Raw genomic sequence first — 25,594 nt, 5'->3', positions numbered from 1 at the left:
TTCTAAGAGACCTCCATGTGCATTAATTAAAATTTGGGGGTTTTTTCCCCGTTAATTTGTCTAGCATCAATTTTATTATTAGTCCAGCCAGAAGAACTCAAAATGGATAGAAGGGGAGATTTCCCCCCCCGACGCTACGCATCGAATATTTCTATGAGTGGAAAGTAAAATTAATAAATTATATCTTATTCTGAATGAAACTATATTGGTTCCTAATGATTGACACTTCATCATTGACCACTTCATCTTCTAGAGATCAGTAAACTTCCAAGTATGCGTTCCAGGTCCCTTTCATCTTGGCACTTTCAAATGCAGATACCTTGAGCCAAAGTTAAGGAATGATTCAAAATCTCCTGGTGTGGTGTCCAGGAATTTGCTTTGATTATCTCCATAGTAATCAGTGAATCACACTAAGACTTGAGAATCACAGCTCTAGATGCCCATAAGGCATCCATTAATAATTACCTCTAACTTTTTGGTTGGGACAAATGCCCATGGCACCTGTTTGGATTTCAGATATTCACCTTTATCTTCTCTTTGAAAATTGGAAGATGATTTTCCCATTTCCTGTTGCCTCTTATTTTTCCCACAAGTCCTTAAGTATCCCTGGTTCAGAATTTTTTCAAAGTAGAGAAATTATTCCAAAACCCAGAAATGATAGAATTCAATAGTAAATGATACAGTTTCTTTATCATTTTTACACTTATCTTCATCTCCTTCTCCCCCTTATGTATTTTCTTGCATTTTACTTCTGATGCTCATTTTCCTTGACAGACAAAGCAGAAGCAATGTGTGGGTTAGTCAAGTGGCTGACTGTCTCAAGTATAACTTAAATTAGTATCCTGCTCCTATCTCATGGGTTTAGGGCCCTAAAGTGGGAGTTTTGCTATGAAGTATTTCAGTTTTTGTTTATAAAGAAGCATCTGAGTGTTGTCCCTTTCAATGTGGAGTTTATACATGGGTTGCTTTTATGCAAAATATTTAGGCATTATTTGGGTAATGGCTTCAGAGCCAACATAAGAACCTTAGCATTGTTTATGTACAGTTAAACCTCTCGCTTTTACTGTTTGCACTACAGTCGACTTGGTTCCCAGCCTTTCCTAAACCCTCCAAATGGTTTATTCCATATTTTGAGCTATTCTGCATGATTTTCTGTGCCATATGTCGCATTAATTCTGCGCTGTACCTGCTACAGTAGTCCCCTTAGCGTCTACAATTGTTTCTTCTGAAATGTCAACCGAGCCCTTTTTACTTAGAGTCGCCATCTGCTGGTGGGAATTCTGACTGCCACGACTTGTAGCCCATAGGCTCTAGAATCCTCCTAGGTCCGGATTCCTTGCCGGGCGCGGTGGCGCGCGCCTGTAGTCCCAGCTACACGGGAGGCTGAGGCAGGAGGATCGCTTGAGCCCAGGAGTTCTGGGCTGCAGTGCGCTATGCCGATCGGGTGTCCGCACTAAGTTCGGCATCAATATGGTGACCTCCCGGGAGCGGGGGACCACCAGGTTGCCTAAGGAGGGGTGAACCGGCCCAGGTCGGAAACGGAGCAGGTCAAAACTCCCGTGCTGATCAGTAGTGGGATCGCGCCTGTGAATAGCCACTGCACTCCAGCCTGGGCAACATAGCGAGACCCGGTCTCTTTTGAGTTCTTATCTTAAAATAGGCTTTCTTCCCACGTATATATCACAACAAAAAGTACCATGTTTACATTCTTGCACGACTAATTTCCCACTGCATCGTGAATTCCTTTGGCAGGGCAATATTGTCTTGTTTTTATTTTTAATCTTACTTCACCATTACCTAGCGAAACAATTGAATATTCAGGTTGCCAAGCATTTATGGAGCCCCTATTGTATACCAGGTACTATGCTGAGCCCAGGGGATCCCAATACCTAGATTGGATGAGAATCCCACAGTACACCACGAAATGCTCTTCGGAGAGCAAGACATCAGAATAGGAACTCCTTTTTGAGGGTTGATTTGCCTTGATCATTGAGGGTAACTGTAGGGTGTATGAAATAGTCCACTTCGTTAAATTTCAACACTGTGCACGTCAGGGAAAGGGGTCGTTGCTCCTGTACACAGACCCCATCTGGGGAAATCCTCCCAGTGCGCTTCTCGTAAATTGTTATGACCCGCAGGGGTCACTGTGGAGGCTGGCTTAAGTCCCGAAACGCAAGGTAGCAAAGTAACCTGCCTAGTCCATAAGCTTTCCAGGAAGGAATGCAGTTTCAAGAGAATAGTTTGGATCTATTTCGAATTGTTTTGGTACAACGAAAAGGGAGCTGACGACGGACTTGACAGCCGAACACTGCACAAAAGTAACGCAAAGCAGTTCGCTTCAAGGAATATTGGGTCTTCTGCGCGGCCGTAGATCCTCCAAGTGCGCCTGCGCATAAGAGTAGGGGCGTTGAGTCAGGCCAGCGGTGGAGGAAAGTGGTAGAGAGCGTGAAGCCTCGCCATGAAGACCCGCTTTAGCACCGTTGACCTCCGCGCGGTACTCGCGGAGCTGAATGCCCGGTACTGTATGACGGGTGACCAGGCTCGTGCGGGTGGTGCAGGAGGCAGAGGCCATGGCCCCACCGTGGAAACAAGAACGGCCTTATGTTCTTCCTGGGTCCCCCCGGTCCTGTTCTTCTGTGGACCTGGCTAGGCCTGAGTGGGCGAGCGCGTGACATCTTTCCGTGGCCCTCAGGATACCGGGGGGACCCCGGCGGTCGCGTGCCCCACTCCCTGCTCTCGTGGGCTGCTAGTCTCGCCAGGTCTTGCGTCCGGCTTTGGCGGGGCTCTCGGCCTGTGGGCCTGAGTCGCCCGGGTCTGGCAGCAAACGTTTAGTAAAAGACGAGACGCCAGGTGGAGGACGCCAGTGTAGTCATTTGCTTCAGAGGTTTCCAGACCAGAGGCTTGGTTTGGTAGACGCTCCTCCTCACCGCAAAGAAAGGCAGCATCGCCTTTTTAGCGGGAGGTAGCAGATTTGGCCTGAGGTCTGCATTCTAATCTGCTTTGTATTATTCAGCTGTGTGAGCTTTGTCATATTTCTCGGGCCTCGTTTACATATTTTCTTTTATAATTAAGTGGGTTAGATTTTACTGTATTTCCTAAAATGTATATTGGATCACTTAAAAGACTCAAGGCATTGTATAGTGTTCCTAGAGCTGATAGACCACTTTCGTTTTTAAATAGTTAAACTCAAGGTTTGGGCTCAATGTCTGATGGCCTTCAGACTGCGCACTGGTTGACTCCGTATCTTTAGAGTCAAAGATCCCCCCTTTGGCCGTCTCTACTTCCGCCTACAGCTTTAAATTGTGTGAAGTTTTATGTTTCAAATGGTAGTATGATTTGTTACATGTTTCCTTTCTCTTTGCAGCTTGCTAGGAATGAGAGTAAACAATGTTTACGATGTGGATAATAAGACGTATCTTATTCGTCTTCAAAAGTAAGAGCATTTTATAGGCTTGTTTTATCTTTTGTATAATTAAATATGAGCTTGTTTGTTTTTTTTAACCTGAGTTAGTGCTGCCCTAAAAAATTTTTGACTTTTTTCTTCTACAGACCAGACTTTAAAGCTACACTTTTACTTGAATCTGGCATACGAATTCACACGACAGAATTTGAATGGCCTAAGAATATGATGCCGTCTAGTTTTGCTATGAAGGTAAGTTTTAAGTTATACTTGAAGCTAAATTTTAAGGCCCTGAGATTGGTCACTAACAATTGAAATTATAAACGGGTTTTTCTTCACTTGTTATAAATAAAATAGAGATAAAATAGAGTAGTTGATAGATACTGGATGAATAAAGGAGATGTTTATTAACTTCTCCCTTTTACCCTTCACACCACTTTGTGCACCACATCTTTATGTTCCCACAGTTACCGTTCTAGTTCAAGCTTTTATAATGCTGGACATTATAGCCATTTAACTCTACTACTCTTCTCACTATCAAAACAATTCTATGTTAGACCAACATTGATTTTTCTAAAGCATCATTTTCATTAGTTATCCCACCTTTTATGATTCTCTAATTGCTGAATCCATATCCTATACCTCAGCATTCTTGGCTTTCTGTAATCTGCCCTCCGCCCTCCTTCCCTAGCCTTGTCTTCCACAGCTCACTTTTCAGCTACCAATCTGTATTTTGTTGGAATACTCAGTGACATTAGTATGCTACCAACCATATCTTTTTACTTTTCACTTCTCTTTTTGTTTTTACTATTAAAACTGAGATCCCGCATTTGTGGATGTATTACTCTTTCGCTTATTGACACAACAGATATACTGAAAAGCTCATGATGCAGAGGAAAGACATTAGAGTCAGATATACCTAACTTTGAATTAATGGTTTTGCTGCTGAATAATTTTATAACCTGGAAATTTTACTTAACCTCTTGGAACTTGTTTTTTTAAATGTGAAATGTAGATAATGCCTCCCTCATGGGGTTTTTGGTGAGGATTAATTGAAGTTACATGTAAAGCACCTAACACAATGCCTGACACATAATAGGGCTCCATATGTATTAATTTCCTTCTTCCTCTCCTCCTCACTTTCCTTCAGAAATTTATTTGTTTTGGCATTGTGTTATTTCATTAGAGGCTTTACAGAGAAGATCCTTATCCCCAGCAACTTAGAATCTGTTTTGGATTACACGTTAGGTAAGTGTTTCCCAAATCACAAGGCCTGTCACAAAATTATCAAATTCTTAAAAGTTTAATTTACTTAATAGTAACCCAAAATGGTTCTATTTTGGGGATTGTCCTTAATAATAATGACACTTTATATTTGTATAGTACTTTTCAAAGAATAATGCATACTTCATTTAAGTTGTTTAATAACTTGGATATGAAGAACAAATATTGTTTCAGTTTTACATATGATATAACAGATAATAAGATGTATGATACTGGGACTGTGTAAACATCCCCAAACGAGGCTACATCAATAGGAGGTCAGACACTCAAAAAAAAAAAAACTTAGAATTTAATGAGTTAGGTGTACATGTCAATCTAAATGTTTATAAAAATTCTCTTCAATGGAGCAGACAATGTTAAGTACTTTATAAATAACTAAAAGAGCTGTTACTGCTGTATGTTACAGGCAGGGTCAAGTTTAGTACGTGGTAAATCAGTGATTGTTCCTAATTCTCACATTTGGGGATGCCAGCTGTAGCTTTGTGGCACTGACAGAAGCTTGTTTTCACCAAGCTGCTAGTAGGGAAATAAAGAAAAAACAAGTTTTACATATGTATTATATGTCCATCTATACTCAGGATAATTTTCCCTTTTTCACCATTCCATGGTGTGGACTTCTGTTCCATTCAAGGATGCCTTTTATCTTCATTTTAACTTTATTTTTCTCAAGATATTACTGGGGGAATTGATTATGATTTTCACCTGGAGATTTAAAGACAGCCCTGAATGTAGGTCACTGTTTAACTCAAAATTAATATAGGCCACTTTTAAATGAGAACTATTGAATTTAGGAGGGAGAGATTATTCTATGAAGGTTGAAAAGTCTTACATCTGCCTGAATATATGTGAGTATATAATTCTGCCTGAATACATAAAATGAGAATTTTAGTCAATTTGAACTATAGATCTGGAGAAGAACTCTTCTTAGTTATGAAAGAATTGGCATTAATTCGAAGAATGACCCTGTATATTCTTCTTCTTCTCCTTTATTTTTTTTAAAGATGGTTTTAGGTTAAATTCTCTGTAAAATTTGTTTTGGATTTGAGGCTTGAAGAAAAGAAAGCATTCTTTCTTTCTGGTCTTGACTAAGGGATCTTTCAAATTCAAATTTAGAAACAATTGTAACAACTTTTTTTTAGGAGCTACAGAGTAGTCTTGTTTTTGGTCCATGTCATACTTAAATATTTGTACATGTAATATTAAACAGTAGGTATTTACCAAGTAAATTGTCTTTGGGTTTTACATGTTAATTTTATTTTAATTGTTTATAAGAACAAGAACATTATGACTAGGGATAAGAATAATGGGATTTGATAAAGGATAGGAGTTACTACATTTGGATTTGAGCTAGGTTGTTCAAAAGCCTGGAGATAGTACCAGAAAAATTCTGTTTGGGTTTTATTAATAAAGTTTGTGGGAATAGAGGGTAATTGGTTGTAAGTTGGAGGACTAATTTATAGAATTCCAATAAGCTCCTGGTTCAGAATTTGTATTTGAAGTGAAAGATTAGTGGAAACCACTAGTTAATCTTGAACACAAACACACGAAAGGAAATTTGGGATACTTAAAAAATTTCAGTAAGAAGAGGCTTAAAAAAAAGTTACAGCTTTGTGTGAGGTCGTCAGGATAAGAACGGATTTATTTAGCAGTGGTATAAAGCAACAATGTAAACTTCCCTATAGGTCTTTTATTGTCTACTTAAAAATTGGATATAAAATACTGTTGCAGAGTTAGCAGTCAGAGTTGTCTGAAATAAAATGTGTTTCCTCTGATTATGATTCTGTAAGTTTTAATTTTGACTATACTGTTTCATCTGTTAGTCTTAAGATGTTATTCTTGATGGAAATGAAAAGAAGAAACTTAATTATAAACCAATACCGAATGATTAGGAATTCACTTTTACTATATAAATGCCTTTTTTCTTCTCTTTCTTGCTAGTGCCGAAAACATTTGAAGAGTCGGAGATTAGTCAGTGCAAAACAGCTTGGTGTGGATAGAATTGTAGATTTTCAATTTGGAAGTGATGAAGCTGCTTATCACTTAATCATTGAGCTCTATGACAGGGTAAGTTAAATTTGAGGGATGGGGTGAGGAGAATTCATTATATTGTTAATTATTCATGTAATAGTGCTGTCAAACATGGGCAGGGAACATTTTTTTCTTCTCAAAGGCCATTGATACACTAGGATAATAAAGTGCAACACAAGTAAAATGTAATTTTCCATTAATCTTCCTTTTTATCTGGAGGCCAGAATTTAGGCAGACTGTAGCCATTTAAAATAGCATTTGAGGGACTTCCCTGGCGGTCCAGTGGTTAAGACTCTGCTTCCGCTGCAGGGGGCGCAGGTTTAATCCCTGGTCTGGGAACTAAGATCCTGTATGCCATGTGGCATGGCCAGAAAAAAAAAAAAAAAAAAAATGACAAAGAACAAAAACAATAATAAAACAGCACTTGAATGTAGGAGATGAAGATCTGAGAACTGAAGAAATTATCTACTACTTTACATTTCAGGACTAGAGTGGTACAACCAGCAAATTGTCAGATAGTTTTGTCATAAATAAGACTGCAGTTGAGACTCAGGGACATTGCCATGTTTTCAGTGTCATCAGTCATAAGAGGAAGACTACTGATGGCCTCACCATTCTTGCTTCTTGCCTCTTAATCCTTCCATGTAGTTACCTGTTCTATCTTGGAAATGTTTCATGAGCTACCTACAGCAAAATAAATTCCATTTGCATCAAAAATTTAAATATAAAAAGTGAAACCATAGAAGTACTAGGTGAAAATATAGATTAAGATGTATGAATTTGGGATGAAAAAGACTTTTAAGCCTAACAGTGAAAACAAATATTGATAGATATGACTGCTTAATTTTAAAGCTGTGCAAGGCAATTTAACTGTGTAAGGCAGAAAACACCATGAACTATTGATACATATATCAAAAGTGAAAAACTGGGGAAAAATATTTTAACTTGTATGGTAAATAAAATGCTCATAATCCTAATACGTAGTTTTCACAAACCGTTAAAGTGGAAAAATGGATAAAGTGCTTGATTACACAATTCAAAAAAGAATAATACAAGTGGCTTATGAAAGCATGAATACTGTATAAATTAACAGATTACTGAAAGATAAAAATGATATTTTTCTTCCTCCCCTTTTTTTCTTTCTCTATCAATATATAAATGATTGGAAAGTTTGACAATAACCAGTATTATCAAGAATGTACAGGGAGTTCCCTGGTGACCTAGTGGTTAGGATTCTGGGCTTTCACTGCCGTGGCCTGGGTTCAGTCCTTGCTCAGGGAACTGAGATACTGCAAGCTGTGTGGTGTGGCCAGAAAAAAAAAAAGAGAGAGAGAATTAAAAAAAAAAAAAGGATGTACGGAAACAAGGGTAGGTTAGAACATTATTTTTGGAAGATTGTTTGACAGTATATAACATGATTTTTAAAGTTTATGTGCATAATCTTTGACGCAGGAATTCCACTTCTAGCAATTTATCATAAGAAACGTTTGAGACAAGTGCTCAGGAAGGATCATACCAAGGATAGTCTTTATAGTGTTTATAATAGTTAAAACTTGGAAGGAAGCTAAATGTCTTTGTTTTTTTATTGTTTGTTGTTTTTTGCTTTTTCTCCATTTCTCTGTGATTGTCATCTCTTAAATGTTCCCATTTATTTCTTGCATGAGTCACTTGGGCTGGACTTATCACAGCTCTTAAGTGGAAATTGGTCCCTAGTTGTTCCTCATGTGTGGAATTTTTCACCTCTAGCTAGACTCCAAGCGACTCCATTATTCAAAGCTAAATTTCTTTGAATAAGAGATTGGTTAAATAATTAAGGGAGACCCGAATAATAGAATGTGTAATTTAAAAAAAATAATATTGAGCTGTTTGGTTTTTTTTTCTTATCAGTTTTTTACCACATGCTTTTAATCATTTTAAGGTTTTTGTTAGATATATGACACATACATTATAAGTGTGCACTTTAGTGAACTATCAGAAGTGGACATACCTATATTAGTTATTGACCTGGATGTGGGCCCGGGACAGCGAGACCACCTGCTGATCCTTGCACTTGTCTTTAATTGTCTATGCACTTCTCTTTGCCACTAATTCCTTTACCCATCTTTCTGCCCCCGTCCCCTGCAGGCAGCAGCAGCTACAGCTGTAGCGGCTGCTCTCCTGGAATTGATTTTTGTATGTGGTCTCAGGTAGTGGTCAATTAAAAAAAAAATTTGTATGATAACCTTTTTAAAACCTTTTTTGTTTTGAAATGATTATAGATTCACAGGAAGTTGCAAAGATAGAACAGAGAGGTCTGGTGTACCCTTCACCAAGTTCCCCTCAGTTGTTACATGTTACATAATTATATTACAATAACAAAATTAGGAAATCAGTATTGGTACAATGTATGCATATAATTCAATGCATTTTACCATGTTTGTAGATTCATGTAACCACCACTGCAATCAAGATACAGAATTCTTCCATTACCACAGAGATCTTCCTTGTGGTACCCCTTTGTAGTAACACCCACCCCTCTTCCTCCCATCCCTGCACCCTGGCAACTACTAATTTGTTCCATCTCCATAATTTTGTCATTATAAATCGGGTCTTTAACAAAGAAGGCAGTCTCAGAACCTTGGTGAAAAGGACATACCAGATAGTCTTGAATAGGAGTTGATAAACTACAGCCTGTGACCCCTTTTTGTAAAGCCTGTGAGTTTAAGAATGGTTTTTACAATACATTTTAAAAGAGCTCTTTAAAAAGAAAGAAGAATATGCAACAGAAACCATATGTGGTCCACAAACCCTAAAATATTTATTATCTTGCCTTTTATGGGAAAAGTTTGCTGACCGCTGCTCTTAAATAATAGACTCATATTGTCTGAGCTAATATTGCTTGGATGGATGCCAGACTGTATCAGGGATGCCAAGTTAGGATTTTTAAGATTCTTTTTAGTCTAGAAGCAGATGCCTTCATGAAAATAGAGTGTTAACCTATGATCTAGGACAATCAGAATTGATTACACAGGACTGAATAAACTGGGGAGAATGTAATTGTGGTTATTTTTTTCAGAATGTTGTTGATATTATTTTTATGATAGTTATATGATAAAGCCCTTCTGACCTGTAATTTAGTAACTATACTAGTGCTAGTTGGAGTGATACATTCTTTAAATGGTAGTTTGCTCTCTTTGGTCCCTTAGAATTTAGGAACACTTGCCTTTTACTGAGATTGTTTTACTGCTCAAGACAATGTGTCTATTTACATAGGTTCAATAACAATTTGTCCTTTTTACCAGGTTACAATTAGGCAAATTGATTGTGTAGCCAAGGTCAAACCTAGAGTGTCACATTTGAGAATAAATCTCATTCAGTTAGGTGTGAAAAGCTCACCATTAAGGAAAAAAGGTTATACTTCATATGTAAAGCCAGTGTCCACAAAGCCCTCCTGAGAACCTAGTCTTGTACCTTATCTGTGGCATATAGGATCCTAGCCTGCAGGAAGTAAGGAAGGTCACTTCTTGTAGATTTGCGTGACTTCACGTAGAGAAGAATTTACTTAAATTTATAGGTGCACCACAGACAAAACCAGTAGTGATTTTTTCTTTTCTTTTTTTCGTTTCCGTAGCTTTGAGTTAGAAGCAAATAGTAATTTTTAAGTCTCTGGAATAATAGAGGCTATTGAAGATATAATTCCAAATTTCTTATGAATTCTTCAGGCAGCAGTGATTATTAAGGCTTCAGTAACTGCTTGATACCATGTGGCTCTAGATTTGCTGTCTATAGTTCAAGGAGGTTTATATATGTTATTTAACATTTCTTGCTTCACTTGTGTAAATAAATCAGTCCAAGAAACAAAGTAGCTTTTTCTGTGTATATGTGTAATCAAGAATAATTTGAGATGTTGTAATCACGAGAGGAGACTGTTAAAAATTACCCAAAATTTGAAAAGAGACAAAAAGGACAAAATGTCATTTCAGTATCTTGCCAGGTGTTGTCTAGCGTTGTCTAGCCGGCACTCCTGGGGATTCTAGGGATGTATATTTTTTTTTTTTGGCTGCGTTGGGTCTTCGTTGCTGCGCATGGGCTTTTCTCTAGTTGTGGCGAGCGGGGACTACTGTTCCTTGCGGTGGGCGGGCTTCTCATTGCGGTGGCTTCTCTTGTTGTGGAGCGCGGGCTCTAGGCGTGAGGGCTTCAGTAGTTGCGGCACGCGGGCTCAGTAGTTGTGGCTCGCAGGCTTAGTTGCTCCACGGCATGTTGAATCTTCCCGAACCAGGGATAGAATCCATATCCCCTGAATTGGCAGGCGGATTCTTAACCACTGTGCCACCAGGGAAGACCCTGCTATTTACTCTTGATTAAGCTCTTTTACAACTCATTAAGGGTGGACTTTAACTTATAGAAAACTGATAGCAATGCAGATAATTCTTGCCTGATAGCAATGAAAATTAATTTCATCTAGTAGAGATTCAAATTATCTCTGCCCAGAGAAAAGATATCCCCAGAGGTTGCAGTTTTATTGCCCTAAATTGGCAATCTTACACAATCATTCTTTTCTCACCCACTCTAAGTAGTCCACTTACTTCATCTCTCTTAGAACCAGTTTTGTCATCTAGTTCTCTCATTAATTAGTTGAATAACTTTTTGGCAATTATAAAAATAGTATATTGTTTTCTAGTGACCACTGTTTCTGTTGAAACCAGTGTCAATCATACTGTTGCTCCTTTGAAGGTAATCTCTCCTTTTTAACTGGGTGCTTTAAATTTTTTTCTCTTTGTCTTTGATTTTCAGTAGTTTGCTATGATATGTCTAGTTGATTTTCCTTTGTAATTACCTTCTGGGGTTCACAGTGCTTCTAGAATCTGTGAGTTGGTGTTTTTCATCAGTATGGGAAAATTCAGTCATATTTTCTTTTGATCTATCTTCCAATTCACTAATTTTATTGCTATCAGACAAGAATCATTTGGAATCATTTGTAATTGCTCTATTATCTGATTCCTCTGATGTCTGTTTTATAGTCTGTTGTTCTTTTAACTATAATTACATTGTCTTATCTCCTCCCATGCCTGGTTACTTTATTGTGTGCCAGGCATTGAGTAGGAAAAGTCATACATAAACCGTGAGACCTGGAATGATGTTATCTTCCTTTAGGGAGGATATTTGCTTTAGACAGGTAGCTAAGGACACAGGTAATCCCATATTACCTTACTCCAATCAAGAATTGAATTGATTAGGAGCTGGGTGTGGGAAAGCTGGAAAATTTCCAATTCACTCCTTCTCCTGAGATGCAGCCTTTTGGGGTCAGTATTCATAGCTGAACTTATCAGGGATAAATCCCTTCAGCCCCTACCCCTTTCACTTGGACCCTGAACTCAAATTTTTATTCTCCTTAGTTGTCCTGTGAGCCTATCAAAATTCACGCTCAGCTTCCCAGCCTGTCAGCTGATTCTTAACTGTTAGATAAATAATCCTAGGGAAGAAGTAGCTCTAAGTGTGGAACTCAGCTTTCTGAGTTTTCCTCTGCTAGATTTTGATCCTATAAATGTTTACTGCCTGTTTGCATTTTTTGTTTCTTAAGAGACTTGCTTTGTATTTTGTCTAGTTTTTCTTTTTCTCAGTAGGACAATAGAATTATCTAGGCTACCATTTAAATTAAAAATGTTTATACAAGTAGTACACGAATACATTCTCAGTATATAGAAAAGTTTGTAGAATTAAAATTGAAGGTCTTATCACCTCTGGCCCAACCAGTTCCTCATCCCAAAGTAACCACTGTTATGTTTGGTGTCCTATTTATGATCCCTTTCCCCCACTCCCGCCCACCCCAATTATAAAACAAGAGAAGGTTTTTTTTCATTGGGGGGGGAAGAAATCTCTAGAATGTAACTAATTGCAGGCTGCCTTAGGTTTAACTTATTGTGAAGTTTAAGTTATATATCAGACATGAGCCTTTCCTTTTGTTTCTTTTTTTCCTTTTTCAGTTTAAACTTAGCACTTAATGATGTAAAATTTCTTTCCACAGAATAAAAAAGTCTTTATTATCATTTAAAAATTTAAATAATTTTTTTATTTTATAGTAATACTAGATTTGTAGAAAAGTTGCAAAGATAATAAAGAAAATTCCTGTATACCCTTCACTTAGTTTCTCTTAATGTTAACATCTTATATAACCATAGTACATTTGTCAAAACTGAGAAATTCACATTGGCACATTACTGCTAATTAAACTACAGACTTTATTTGGGTTTCACCAGTTTTTCTACTCATGTTCTTTTTTCTGTTCCAGGATTCAATCCAGGATACCCCCTTGCATTTAGGGTCTTTCTGTTTTGAAGGCTCTGCGCAATTGGCACATGTACTGTCTAGGTTCCAGAGGTCCACTTAATGATGAGTTTGGAATAGATATTCAGGATTTATATATGAGAGTATGTGCTTGGGAATTTTCAGTACTCACTGTGGTATTTAAGAGAAGTATTTTGGTTGATTCTTACAGTAGATCTTGAAGATTGCTCTCTCCTCTCTTTATACCAGGGTCTGAGCTTCTAGCCTTCATGTCTGGAATTTTGATGTATGGATTATCTAGAGTTGATCAGACCTTGGGTAAAGAGGCTGTTGCTATTCAGACTCACTTAAGAAAGTCAGTTTATTAATTTGTGAAAAGAAGGTTCCAGTAAGAAAGACTCTGGAGAAAGTAAGATTAGAAAGTGGATTATTGAGTACATCAGAGACAAGTGCAGTATTTCCCCAAGTAAGTTCCTCGACACCACTTCCATATGATAATAGCCTAGAAAAATGGTTCCCCTAGTCATAAAAATTTGAAGAACCTTGAGAATAAATAAGGTAAAAAAATTTTTATTAACTCTAGGACTTACCAGTGCCTTTAATATGATCGTGTGATGTGTACATCCCCTAGGGAAGGATATGTTACATAGAATTTCCAAAACTTATTAGATCACAGAATTTTTTTCTTTTTAATGGGAGTAGTGGTTCTTAACAGAATACTTTTGGGAAACCTTGGTTTAAAGAAAGCCCTCTGAGGGAAGTAACTGCCTTACTGGAATCTTCCAGATGTTCTTGATAACTGAACAATTTGATTCAACATTTATTGAGCACGTTCTATGTGCCGGGTCCTATGGCCAGGTCTGTTTTTCAAGTCACACCTTTATGAACCAATCAGACACTATATGGACTTCTATCCAAGTCTCCTACTTTCCTTCTCCAGTTAACATTTCTGTTCTTTAAGTTAAATGTTTAAATTTCTAAATGCATGATTTCTTTGAAGTTAGAACCTTTAGCAGTAGGTCCTACTCTTTCAACACCTAGTAACTTCAGGTTATCTACAGGCATTCCTCATTTTACTGAGCTTTGCTGTATGCTTCTCATACACTGCATTTTTTACAAATTGAAGGTTTGTGGCAGTCCTGCATCAAGTAATTTTTTGCTGTCAGTGCCATTTTTCCAACAGCATTTGCTCACTTTATGTCTCTGTCACATTTTTTAAATTCTCACAATATTTCAAACTTTTTCATTACTATTATATTTTTATGGTTATCTGTGATCAGTGATCTTTAATGTTACTACGAACAACTCACCGAAAGCTCAGATGATGGTTAGCAGTTCTTAACAATAAAGTTTTTTTTTTTTTTTTTTGCATTAATACTGTTTATCTACCTCAGAAACAGCTGTCCGCATGACCAAAGTCTTTGCCTTGGAAGTTTTTACTTTATTACATTTCCTGGGCATGTTCAACTTTATCAATCATATTGACCATAAGACCACATAAAACAAGGACAGGGAACAGGCCTCCCGTTCCTTCTACAAAGTGGTTAAGCCTTTGGATCAATCTCTAGTGAGTCCTCAACAAAGGGTCAAGCAAAAGGAACAGCAAGTCAAGCTCTCACACCAACCAGCTTTATAATCTTGGGAGCAGCCATATCACCACTATGGGATATTTTTTAACACCTCTAAAATGTGGAAAATAACACTGTATTTGGCAGACTGTCTTACTGGTTTGCCATAGTGATGAAATCAAGATAATTCAGGGTGATGCTCTTTTGAGACTGGAAAGGGAGATACTTTAATTATGGAAAGGTCCTGGCTTTTGAACTTTGGTTTCCCCCAAACCCCCGAGAAGTGAGCAAACATTGCTGCCCCATTCCAGGGGCCTCTCCACAGTGACGCTTCCTTTGGCTGGAACCTTCCTCTGCTGTGATGTGACCAACTACAGGGGCCACACAGGACAGCTCACTTCCTCTACGCTCGCTGTCTTTTCTTTCAGTTCGAACTCCCCTCTGGCACTGCCCTCTCCAGCAGGATTCTCCAAATGGCTATTAACCTCCAACTTGACTTCTAAACTTTCTTGGTCTCAAGTCTCAGACAGGTCAGGTTTTAAAGGAATAGGGAACTCAGCAGACCTCAGTGGGCCAGGAGAGACCAGAAAAAGGAGCCCAGAAACCCTGGAAGGATTTTATGACTATTAAGTAATATGTTGCCACTTTATGTGGCGGTCTGAGCACCCAATCACAATCATGTGTACACATGCCTCTCTCTGAGTTCCAAATAACATATGCTTATAAACTGGGTACTGCCACAGTTATTAAAATGGTACAAATAAGGAGGAGAAACCATTTTAATAAAGTATTTTTAAATTAAGGTACGTACCTTGTTTTTTAAAGTATATTATTATCTTCATACAGTATATTATATGTTGTGTTATTATATATTATATTTTACATTATATTATTATACATTACAATATAGTGTAAACATAACTTTTATATGCACTGGGAAACCAAAAAATTCGTGTGACTTGCTTTATTGCAATATTTGCTTTATTTCGGTGGTCTGGAACCAAACCTGCAATAATGTCGAGGTATGCCTGTATATTTGTGATCAAGGTGAATGGTGGCCCCATCTAGTTAACATTATCTTGCAACCTGTTATTCTTCATGAGATTGGGGCTGTTCCCACCGTCTTCTGGGACCACCTTCTAAGTACTTGCTAAGGCATTTGTGACCATTTATTTTCATGAATTCTTCTTTGTATTTTAATTATACAACAACCTTCACTGTCTATAATAAATTTGGAAGTTTGTGTTTTTGGGAAGTTTTATTTTCATTAGGTTTCTCCCCTTTTTTTTTTTTTTAAATTTTATTTATTTATTTATTTATTTATTTTTGGCTGTGCTGGGTCTTCGGTTCGTGCGAGGGCTTTCTCTAGTTGCGGCAAGTGGGGGCCACTCTTCATCGCGGTGCGGGGACCGCTCTTCATCGCGGTGCGCGGGCCTTTCACTATCGCAGCCCCTCCCGTTGCGGGGCACAGGCTCCAGACGCGCAGGCTCAGCAGCTGTGGCTCACGGGCCCAGCTGCTCCGTGGCATGTGGGATCTTCCCAGACCAGGGCTCGAACCCGTGTCTCCTGCATTAGCAGGCAGATTCTCAACCACTGCGCCACCAGGGAAGCCCCTCTCCCCTTTTTTTTATTGAAAAGATTATGTAACAATATTAAGTTTTAAAAAGACTTTTTAATCCTCACTCTTTAATAAGTATTTTAATTTTTCCTAGTGTTTGCCTTCCACTTCCCAGGATACATTTGCCTTCTACTTCCCAGGATAGAGGATTTTTTTGTCTTCCTATTTTTTACTTAACATTATAAACATCTTCCTACTTTTTTTACATAGTCTTTTTTCAAAGAATCAATTTTATTTATTTATTTTTGGTTGTGTTGGGGCTTCGTTGCTGCGCACAGGCTTTCTCTAGTTGCATCGAGCAGGGGCTACTCTTCATTGCGGTGTGTGGGCTTCTCAATTCTGGTGGCTTCTCTTGTTGCGGAGCACAGGCTCTAGGCGCGCGGGCTCTAGTTGTGTAGTTGTGGCACGTGGGCTTACTTGCTTCACGGCATGTGGGATCTTCCCGGACCAGGGCTCGAACCTGTGTCCCCTGCACTGGCAGGCAGATAACCACTGCACCACTAGGTAAGTCCTACGTAGTCTTCTTAAGTTAACAGTTTTTAAATATTTTGTCATATTGGTATAATTTATTTATCAATATCTCCAATTTTTACATTTAGGCTGTTTGCAGTTTTTTTCTATTGTAAATAAGGTGCAGTTTAAGCATGTAGCTTTTGGTTTTATTGAGTTAATTACACTAGGCCACATAACCAAGTGTGGAATTCCTGGTCAAAGGGTATAACGACCTTTATTGATTTTTCTGTATAACTAATTGCTATTCAAAGACAAATTGCAGGTGAAAGTATAAATAGCTCTGTGTTTGGCTTCTGAAATATATGTTGTTTTTCTTAATAAGCCACAGTGTTTGAAGATTTGCCTCAACCAAGTGCAACATTAAGTTCAATTGGTGGTCATCAAGGTGTTAATTGATTATTCTGCTTCTAATAGTGACCTCTGCAGAACCACCAGACAATGAGTTTAAAGTTGCTCTAGATTCCTTCATTATGTTTCAAACTTGGGGTGTTTAGATTTATTTTATTTCATAGTCTGTGCTGGGCAAGTGCAAGGAGCACTGTTTAGATGCAACTCAAATGCTTTGTGTTTGTAACTTCATTTCTATAGCCTTGATTGGGTTTTTAAGAGACTACATTTTCTTTCTCAATTTTTAAGAAGATTTAAGAATGATTTGGGAAAAGCATTAAATTATATTTTATTCTATTACAGGGGAACATTGTTCTTACAGATTATGAGTACCTAATTTTAAATATCCTAAGATTTCGAACTGATGAGTCAGATGATGTTAAATTTGCTGTTCGTGAACATTATCCAATTGATCATGCTAGAGCTGCCGAACCTTTGCTTACCTTGGAAAGGTAACATGTTTGTCTATTAACTCATTTCATATTGTATTACATAGTAAAATAGATCATATGTCAGAATATGAAAGAACTGTCACATAAGAAAATATTTTGTTTACTTGCATAAAATAAATTTGGGCTGCTTGAACTACATAAGTGTGCGCTTAAATGTAAGCAATTAAGCCTTATTTGGGAGTAGCAAATGTATGTTTTTTTAATCTAAGTTTGGTGTTACTTCAGATGTTTATGATTTCTTGGTAAAGTGGGGGAATTTATTAGCTGTTCTGTGAGAAGACAAATGGATATCTTGGCAGAGCGCAAAAGGAGATAGGAATTCTGGTTTAGTTAAAAAATAGGAGTATGGTGGGATAAGGTGCTGACTATAACTGTACTCTTCTGGCTGGAAGGCTTTGCTAATAGGCTACAGCAGTGGTTTTCAAAGTTTAGAATGCATCAGAATCACCTAGAGGGCTTGGTAAAATATAGATCCCCCCGCCCCCACCAGGTTTTAAGTAGATCTGGTGTAGATCCCAGGAATTTACATTTCTAACAAGTTTGCAGGTGAGGTTGATGCTGATTTGGGGGGGAATACTGTGGCCCACAGCATCCTTGAGTTCTTTCTAAATGTTTAATTAGGTAAAGTCATTTCAGGTGTTAAGATATATCACCAGGGAGGGATAACTTGGGAGATTGGGATTGACATATACACACTACTGTATATAAAATAGATAACTAGTAAGAACATGCTGTATAGCACAGGGAACTCTACTCAATACTCTGTAATGGCCTATATGGGAAAAGAATCTAAAAAAAAAAAGAGTGGATATATGTATTGATATATGTATAACTGATTCACTTTGCTGTACACCTGAAACTAACACAACATTGTGAATCAACTACAATAAAATTTTTTTAAAAAATCCATATATCACCAGTCTCCACAAACTACATTTAACTGTTGCATAAAAATGTGTCTTTCATGTCATATATGGGCATGCTGACGATAAGCAGTATGACTTAGTTGAAAAAGTATTGATGTTCCTTGGAAAACTTGGTTTCAAGTCCCAGTCTGCCGTTCAGGAACCTACTAAACTTAGATAAATTACTTTTATGATCCTTTTTTTTTTTTTTAAACCTATAAAGTGAACTAACTCCTTTTATATTTTAGGGTATTTTGAAGATCAGGCAAATTGATGCATATGAAAGTACTGTGGATATGAATATGGCTGTAGGGTTTATTAAATATAAGATAGTAAGGAGTGTGTCAATTTTGTTTCACAGATTGACTGAAATAATAGCCAGTGCACCTAAGGGTGAACTACTGAAGAGAGTTCTTAACCCATTACTTCGTGAGTAATCCTATATAGAGCAATGAAGTGTTTGTAGGATAATATGGTTTCTTAGAAATATATGTAACACATTGAAATCTAGTTCTAGTAGAAAATTAGAACAACTTGATAAATGTAGAAAGGAGTTTAAAATGATCTTTTGAGTAAATAAGTGTTTATTTTCAAGGAAAGAGAAATTTGTTGTACCATATGAACTTTGACCTTTATGTTACGTCTTATTTGAAAGCAATACAGTTATGTAAACAAACTATGTTATCTAGCACTTGAGCGCCAGCTGTAGTTTTCTAAGAAATCTTTTTTTTGTTTTTTTGTTTTTTTCAGTGTCTGTCTTTTTGGTTTAATAGTCACTTAGCTTGGTTGGGTTTTCTTTGTTTTGCTTTTTGTTTTTTATTGGTGAGTCTCAGGGCTTTCCAGGGTCTGCCAGGTGCTGCTGATAACCAGGGTAAAGATAATCTAATCAACTTTTACACTTGAGAAAATCATCACTTATCCCTATACTAAGGAATCTGGGGAGGACATATGAGAAGGCAGGTACCATTGATTACTACAGGAGTTACTGTGTAGAATGCATTTAAAAAGTTATCTTTAAAACTTTGCATCTGTTAGTATAGCATGTGTAAAATTTGTAAGTTTGGATTTTTCTATTTCTTTATTCTGTTAATATGATGTATTACATCAACCAGTTTTTGGATGCTAAACCAACCTTTCATTCCTGGTTTATAATCCTTTTTATACGTGGCTAAATTCCATTAAATTCCTATAACTTTTGCACTGACTTCTACAATTTTATTGTAGTCTCAAATTTTTATAAATACTTGAACTGTCATTTCTAATAACATTTCAAAATAGGTAAACTAATTGTTATTTTCACTGGCTACTGTTATTGAGTAGATCATTTATATTGGGATATACGTTAGTATTTTGAATGTGAAATTTTATAGGAAAATACTACAAATAATATCCTCTGCTTTTATAGCCTGTGGACCAGCTCTCATTGAACACTGTCTTATAGAAAATGGATTCTCTGGCAATGTCAAAGTGGATGAAAAATTTGAAAGTAAAGGTATGTGTGCATGCTACAAGTTTTGCCCATTTTTATTTCATTTTTTTAAACCTATGAAAATTATTTCTGGAAAAAGTAATAAGTGAGTGGGTAGTTCTAGACTTAAAAACATTTGACCTATTAGTGTTCTATCCATATGGTATTCCTGACTTCCTACTCTAATGTGACGCTTTATCCGTAGTAACATGCAGTTTAATCTCTTGACCTACCTTATTACCTTCTGATTTTAGAATATTCTCCATCCCTCCCCCTAAATTTTGGAAGGGGTTACTGTACTTGAGACAGTCTCTGGTACAAGGCTTGAAGGAGTTGAATTATTCACCTTCAGACTCAGAACCTGAGGGGCTTCTAGAAGTAGCATTATTTATGCATTTTAATTCTGTAAGTGCTGTGGTGTGACTTTATAATGAATTAGGCTTTTGTAACTACTTAAGGGAACCTAAATTAACTTCCAGATTAGGATAATAAAAAATTAGAGGAAATATAAGGAAAATGGAAGCTTTGGTCTTTGACAAATTTTTATCTGCAGATTCTCATGTAAAATGGAAAAAAAATCATTCTTGATATTTATATTTTGGGATTTATATCACTTTTTAAGGTTTAGGGATCATTTTTATGATGCACAAATGCACAAATGTAAAATTTTTTTGTGCATTTAAAAATACAAATTGAATGTTTGAAGTGAATGATTTAGTTTCTGAAATACATGAATTTAGTGCAATCCCGTTCGAAATGCCGACAGGTGGTATTGTTATTTTTGCTATTGCACTTCCTTTTTTAAATGAATCTGATATGTGCAATAAAAAGCATACAAAAATGTTCAGGAAAACTCTGGAAAATAATAGTAATGATGGAGTATAATCTTTTCATAAATTAAAATGTATTATGAAGCTATAGTAATTAAAAGTTAAGTTTTGGGAGAAGGAATACACAGAATAAAGAATTCAGAAACAAGCCCAAATATATATGGGAATTTAGCATATGAACAAAGTGGCTTTCATATCATGAGGGGAAAGATGGATTCAATAAAAGCTATTGGGACAACAAGCTGGCCAAAATATATTCTTATTTAATAAACTGGTTATAAACATGAAATAACTATAATTTTCTTGAACAACTTGTATTATTTCATAAGCACTTTCTGTTTTCTACATAGATGTTTAATAATAGTTATGGACAGTTGATTGGCACTCCTTTTTTCCTTTCTTATTCCCCTATTAGATATTGAAAAAGTACTTGTTTGTCTTCAGAAAGCAGAAGAGTATATGAAAACAACATCCAACTTCAGTGGAAAGGTGGCGCCACATATACTTACTGTATATTGTTGATATTTTACTTATTTAGAGTTTTAGAATTTAAATGTTCATTGAAGGATCAGTATATGTAAATTTTTTGTTGTAATTTGGAAATTTAACACCTGTAATATGCTTATTCTAGGGTAGTCTTTTTTAATTGCTGTTGGTTTCTGATTTTTGTTCTGTTCCTTAAATCTTCTACAAAGTACTGGGTCAAGTCAATACTGGCACTCCTGAAAAGTTGAGGAATTTGAAAATATTTCCTCTTAGGTTGATTTTAGATAGAGAAGCACATCTTAATTTGCCAGCACTTTCCAAAAATTTACTGATTAACATCTTTTTTAATTATTAAATATCCTTTGAGTTACCTCATATCTTGTTTTTCTTCCCTATTCAAAGTATAACTTTACTTACAAAAAACATTCAGGAAAAGTTCTGATTAATTACAGCTAAATTCACTCCAAATATACCCTGCACCCAGTTATTAAAATGAATTAAAATTTCCTACTGGCAAAGTGAACTGAAGATTTTTCTGCTGGAAGTAAAGTGCTTTTGGCTTTTTTAAATTGCAGAACATCTGAAAAATGGAAAGAAAAAAGCGAAATGCACGTGTATAATCTCACCACTTTATCAAATCATTAGTTTTCATTTTCTTTATTCCCTGTTTTTTTCTTGGTCATATGAATAAGTCAGTATTTTCTAATGGTACTTACTGAGTCTTAAAAACATCACTTTGAGAAATGATACAATCAGACAAATGCTGATTGTTTATAACTAGAATAATTTTGTAAGTTAATAAAATTAATATCATTCAAGGAAAGTAAATCTGTTAATTATGAATAGAAATTAGTTTTAATGTTGGATTTTTGTAGGGGTATATCATTCAGAAAAGAGAAATAAAACCAAGCCTGGAAGTAGATAAACCAACCGAAGACATACTCACGTAAGTATGTAGGCATGGGTCAATTTGCTTTGGGTGTTTATTAATGTTCTTTTCTTTTTCTTTTTTTTTAAATAGATTTATTTATTTTTGGCTGCATTGTGTCTTTGTTGCTGTGCGCGGGCTTTCTCTAGTTGCGGCGAGCGGGGGCTACTCTTTGTGGCGGTGCGTGGGCTTCTCATTCCGGTGGCTTCTCTTGTTGCGGAGCACGGGCTCTAGGCGTGCGGGCTTCAGTAGTTGTGGCACACGGGCTCATTAGTTGTGTCTCGCAGGCTCCAGAGCGCAGGCTCAGTAGTTGTGGCGCACGGGCTTAGTTGTTCTGTGGCATGTGGGATCTTCCTGGACCAGGGATCAAACCCGTGTCCCCTGCATTGGCAGGCGGATTCTTAACCACTGCACCACCAGGGAAGTCCCTATTAATGTTCTTGGTAAATATGTTTTACAGGTATGAGGAATTTCATCCTTTCTTGTTTTCTCAATATTCACAATGTCCATATATAGAATTTGAATCATTTGACAAGGTGGGTTTTCTGATTCTGTTTTTTGACCAGTTAGCATGATGTGAGTTGTTAAATTAATATCAACTTGCTTTGATTGAGAAATTGGAAATATTTCTGCTTTACAATCATTATGAATCTGGACATTAAAAACCAGTGCAGTCACAGATACAAACTAGTGGAAATGTTTGTTGCCTCTTTATTTCAAGATGAAGGACCAAAGATTTGAACTTAATTTGATTCCTGACTGCTTAGCTGTATAATACATTTACTGGAAATCTACTCAAGTTCTTTGTGTGGTGTTATGAAACAAAATGGACCCTAAAATTCTGTGTATGCAAGTTGAAGCAGAGACCATGTTTGTGTGTTTTTTTTCCAGCTAGTTGATTGTCTTTTTCTTTTTTTGATAAGGCCGTAGATGAATTTTATTCCAAGATAGAAGGTCAGAAAATAGATTTAAAAGCTTTACAACAGGTATGGTGTTATTAAAAACATTTATATAAACCAGCTAGCCTTGAGTGTGGTTTGCTGGGTAGGTGATGCTCTCATCCAGGAATGGGCAGCCTTTTAGAAGTAGTTTGGGAATGCTCTGATCCCTTGGTATATTAATAAAGGTCCAGGGGAACTATCAGTGTTTAAAAAAAAATACGCTCATTTGCTCCATTAGAATATCAGATATTCTCTAAACCAGAAAATACAGTGGGAAGGAGGCCTGTTATTTATTCCCTGGTATGATTTGCTTTATTACAATAACCCAGAGCTTCTCAAACTTTGCTGTAAAGGGAATAGTGTTTCAAAGAGGAGATTTTTAAATAGGCCAAAGGAGAGGGAATAGTTTTCTCTATACAAATAAGTATATATTTGTTTATCATTAAACTGTTTTCTTTTTTAAAGTGGGCTTTTGAACTAGGCCTTTAATATGCTTTGCATGTATCATGACTCCACAAGGAGGGTTTAATATGCTGTGTTTTGTTTTCCCAGTGCATTTGACCATGTTTGGGGAGCTTTTACTGCAGAACAGTTTTAGAAAATGGCCAAAGTCGCTCTTGATTTGATTTTTCAGAAATATTCATAGAATCTTAAAATATGTGTGCAAAAACTTGAAATTATGTGAATCTCTGTATCCTCCCCACCTCGGTTGTAAAAAATTAACAGGAGCGGAATTTCAAAGCAAGTGGGTCACATGAGTTACATAGTGTGATTGCCACATGGTGGCAGCACTTTAGCAAGTAAACAGATATTTAAGAGTAACATTGAACCCCATGTTTTTATGTACATCAGAATACCCGTGAATTATTTTAGTAATCACTGTGTGTTCTTTTAATAGTCACCATTCTTATAACTTAAATATTTTTAATATTACGTCCAGCATGCAAACATTCACTAATTGGTGATGCTATTACTAGTGTTACAAAATTAGCCCCACATCAGTAACCTTAATATGTAAGTTCTGTGTGATAGAATGCTATACAGCCATCCCTCGGTGTCTGCAGTGGATTGTTCCAGGAGCCCCTGTGGGTACCAAAATCCAAGGATATTCAAGTCCCTTATATAAAATGGTGTAGTACAGTGAATATAGTTAGCCTCCCATATCTGCAGGTTTTGTATCTGCAGGTACGGAGGGCTGACTCTATAAAAGTTCACATAACTACCATGAGCCTTTGTGTTGTTAATTTAGGAAAAAGAATACTTTGTAAAATACTAGAAATAATGCTGAGAAAATTAAAAGCAGCAATAAAATAAAAGGAAGCTATTTTAGGGATTAATGCTAAAAATGCATTCCCCCAAACTTTAATGCCATAGGGAAAAATGTCTTGAATTCTGCCTGCTTGAATAATGCAAGGGCAGTAGGGGCATATCTTACATACACTGTAACCTGTAATCAAAATACCTTCCTATATAGGGAATGGGATGTAGATGGTCAGGAGAGGTAATTTTGGAGCATGAAACATTTTGGGGTAGGATAGACCTGGGGAGATGGACTATGGGGAACTTTAGCTAGTTAGGTAACAACATTGAGGGGGCAGAAGTAGGGGTGGGATAGTGAGTTTCAGGAGGTAAAAGAGAGAAGGTACAGAAGGTAGAAGAAATCTAATTTTTAAAAACTCTGTTTTGTCAACAAAAGGAAAAACAAGCATTGAAGAAATTAGATAATGTCCGAAAGGATCATGAAAACAGATTAGAAGCTCTTCAGCAGGCTCAGGTATTATGTTTAGCTTTTTCAGATACTTTTTCAAAAATGGTAACTTTGGCATTATAACAAATGTTTTTGGTTTATTTCATAAGGAAATAGACAAACTTAAAGGAGAGCTTATAGAAATGAACCTACAAATAGTTGACAGAGCCATTCAGGTTGTTCGAAGTGCTTTAGCCAACCAGATAGACTGGACAGAAATCGGGTTAATTGTGAAAGAAGCCCAAGCTCAAGGAGACCCTGTTGCAAATGCAATCAAAGAACTAAAACTACAAACAAATCATGTTACAATGCTGCTAAGGTAAGTTTGATTCTTAGTTAAGCAGTTAGTGCTTGTCTTTATTTTGCTATTTAATTTTTCACTGTATTCATTAAAATTTTTTTTATTTGGAAATTTATCTTTGAAAATACAGAAAAAAATTAATTTACATTAAAATAATGCAACTATTTAAGTACTGTAAACCATTTATAATTTCCTTGAGAAAAAAAATTGAAAATAAAAAAGTGATGTCATTGACATTAGTGAAATACTATTGAATATTTTTAATAGAAATCCATACTTGTTATCAGAGGAGGAAGATGATGATGTTGATGGTGACATCAGTACTGAGAAAAATGAAACCGAACCACCAAAAGGAAAAAAGAAAAAGCAAAAGAATAAACAACTGCAAAAGCCTCAGAAAAATAGGCCATTGCTTATTGATGTTGATCTCAGCTTGTCAGCATATGCCAATGCCAAAAAGTAAGTCATAAATTT

The 25,594-nt window shown here is 36.6% G+C and overlaps 1 protein-coding gene across 1 annotated transcript in view; it reads left to right on the top strand.

Annotated features, from left to right (window-relative positions):
* The first annotated feature begins 2,386 nt into the window (after window positions 1–2,386).
* Window positions 2,387–25,594, top strand: part of NEMF (nuclear export mediator factor) — a 57,398-nt gene continuing 34,190 nt past the window's right edge. Inside the window, exons 1-14 of the mRNA XM_007192812.3 lie at window positions 2,387–2,517; window positions 3,365–3,433; window positions 3,550–3,652; window positions 6,623–6,748; window positions 17,366–17,514; window positions 18,781–18,848; window positions 19,825–19,911; window positions 21,133–21,206; window positions 22,079–22,149; window positions 22,592–22,667; window positions 23,055–23,117; window positions 24,769–24,846; window positions 24,930–25,138; window positions 25,388–25,579. Of these exons, the coding sequence (XP_007192874.2) occupies window positions 2,459–2,517; window positions 3,365–3,433; window positions 3,550–3,652; window positions 6,623–6,748; window positions 17,366–17,514; window positions 18,781–18,848; window positions 19,825–19,911; window positions 21,133–21,206; window positions 22,079–22,149; window positions 22,592–22,667; window positions 23,055–23,117; window positions 24,769–24,846; window positions 24,930–25,138; window positions 25,388–25,579 (1,424 nt within the window). The 5' untranslated portion in view covers window positions 2,387–2,458. The remainder of the gene's footprint in view (window positions 2,518–3,364; window positions 3,434–3,549; window positions 3,653–6,622; window positions 6,749–17,365; window positions 17,515–18,780; window positions 18,849–19,824; window positions 19,912–21,132; window positions 21,207–22,078; window positions 22,150–22,591; window positions 22,668–23,054; window positions 23,118–24,768; window positions 24,847–24,929; window positions 25,139–25,387; window positions 25,580–25,594) is intronic.

This window comes from Balaenoptera acutorostrata, chromosome 3 (assembly GCF_949987535.1).
Source record: "Balaenoptera acutorostrata chromosome 3, mBalAcu1.1, whole genome shotgun sequence".
NCBI lineage: Eukaryota > Metazoa > Chordata > Mammalia > Artiodactyla > Balaenopteridae > Balaenoptera > Balaenoptera acutorostrata.
The sequence above is the reverse complement of the archived record's forward strand: the minus strand, read 5'-3'. Positions and strand labels throughout refer to the sequence as shown.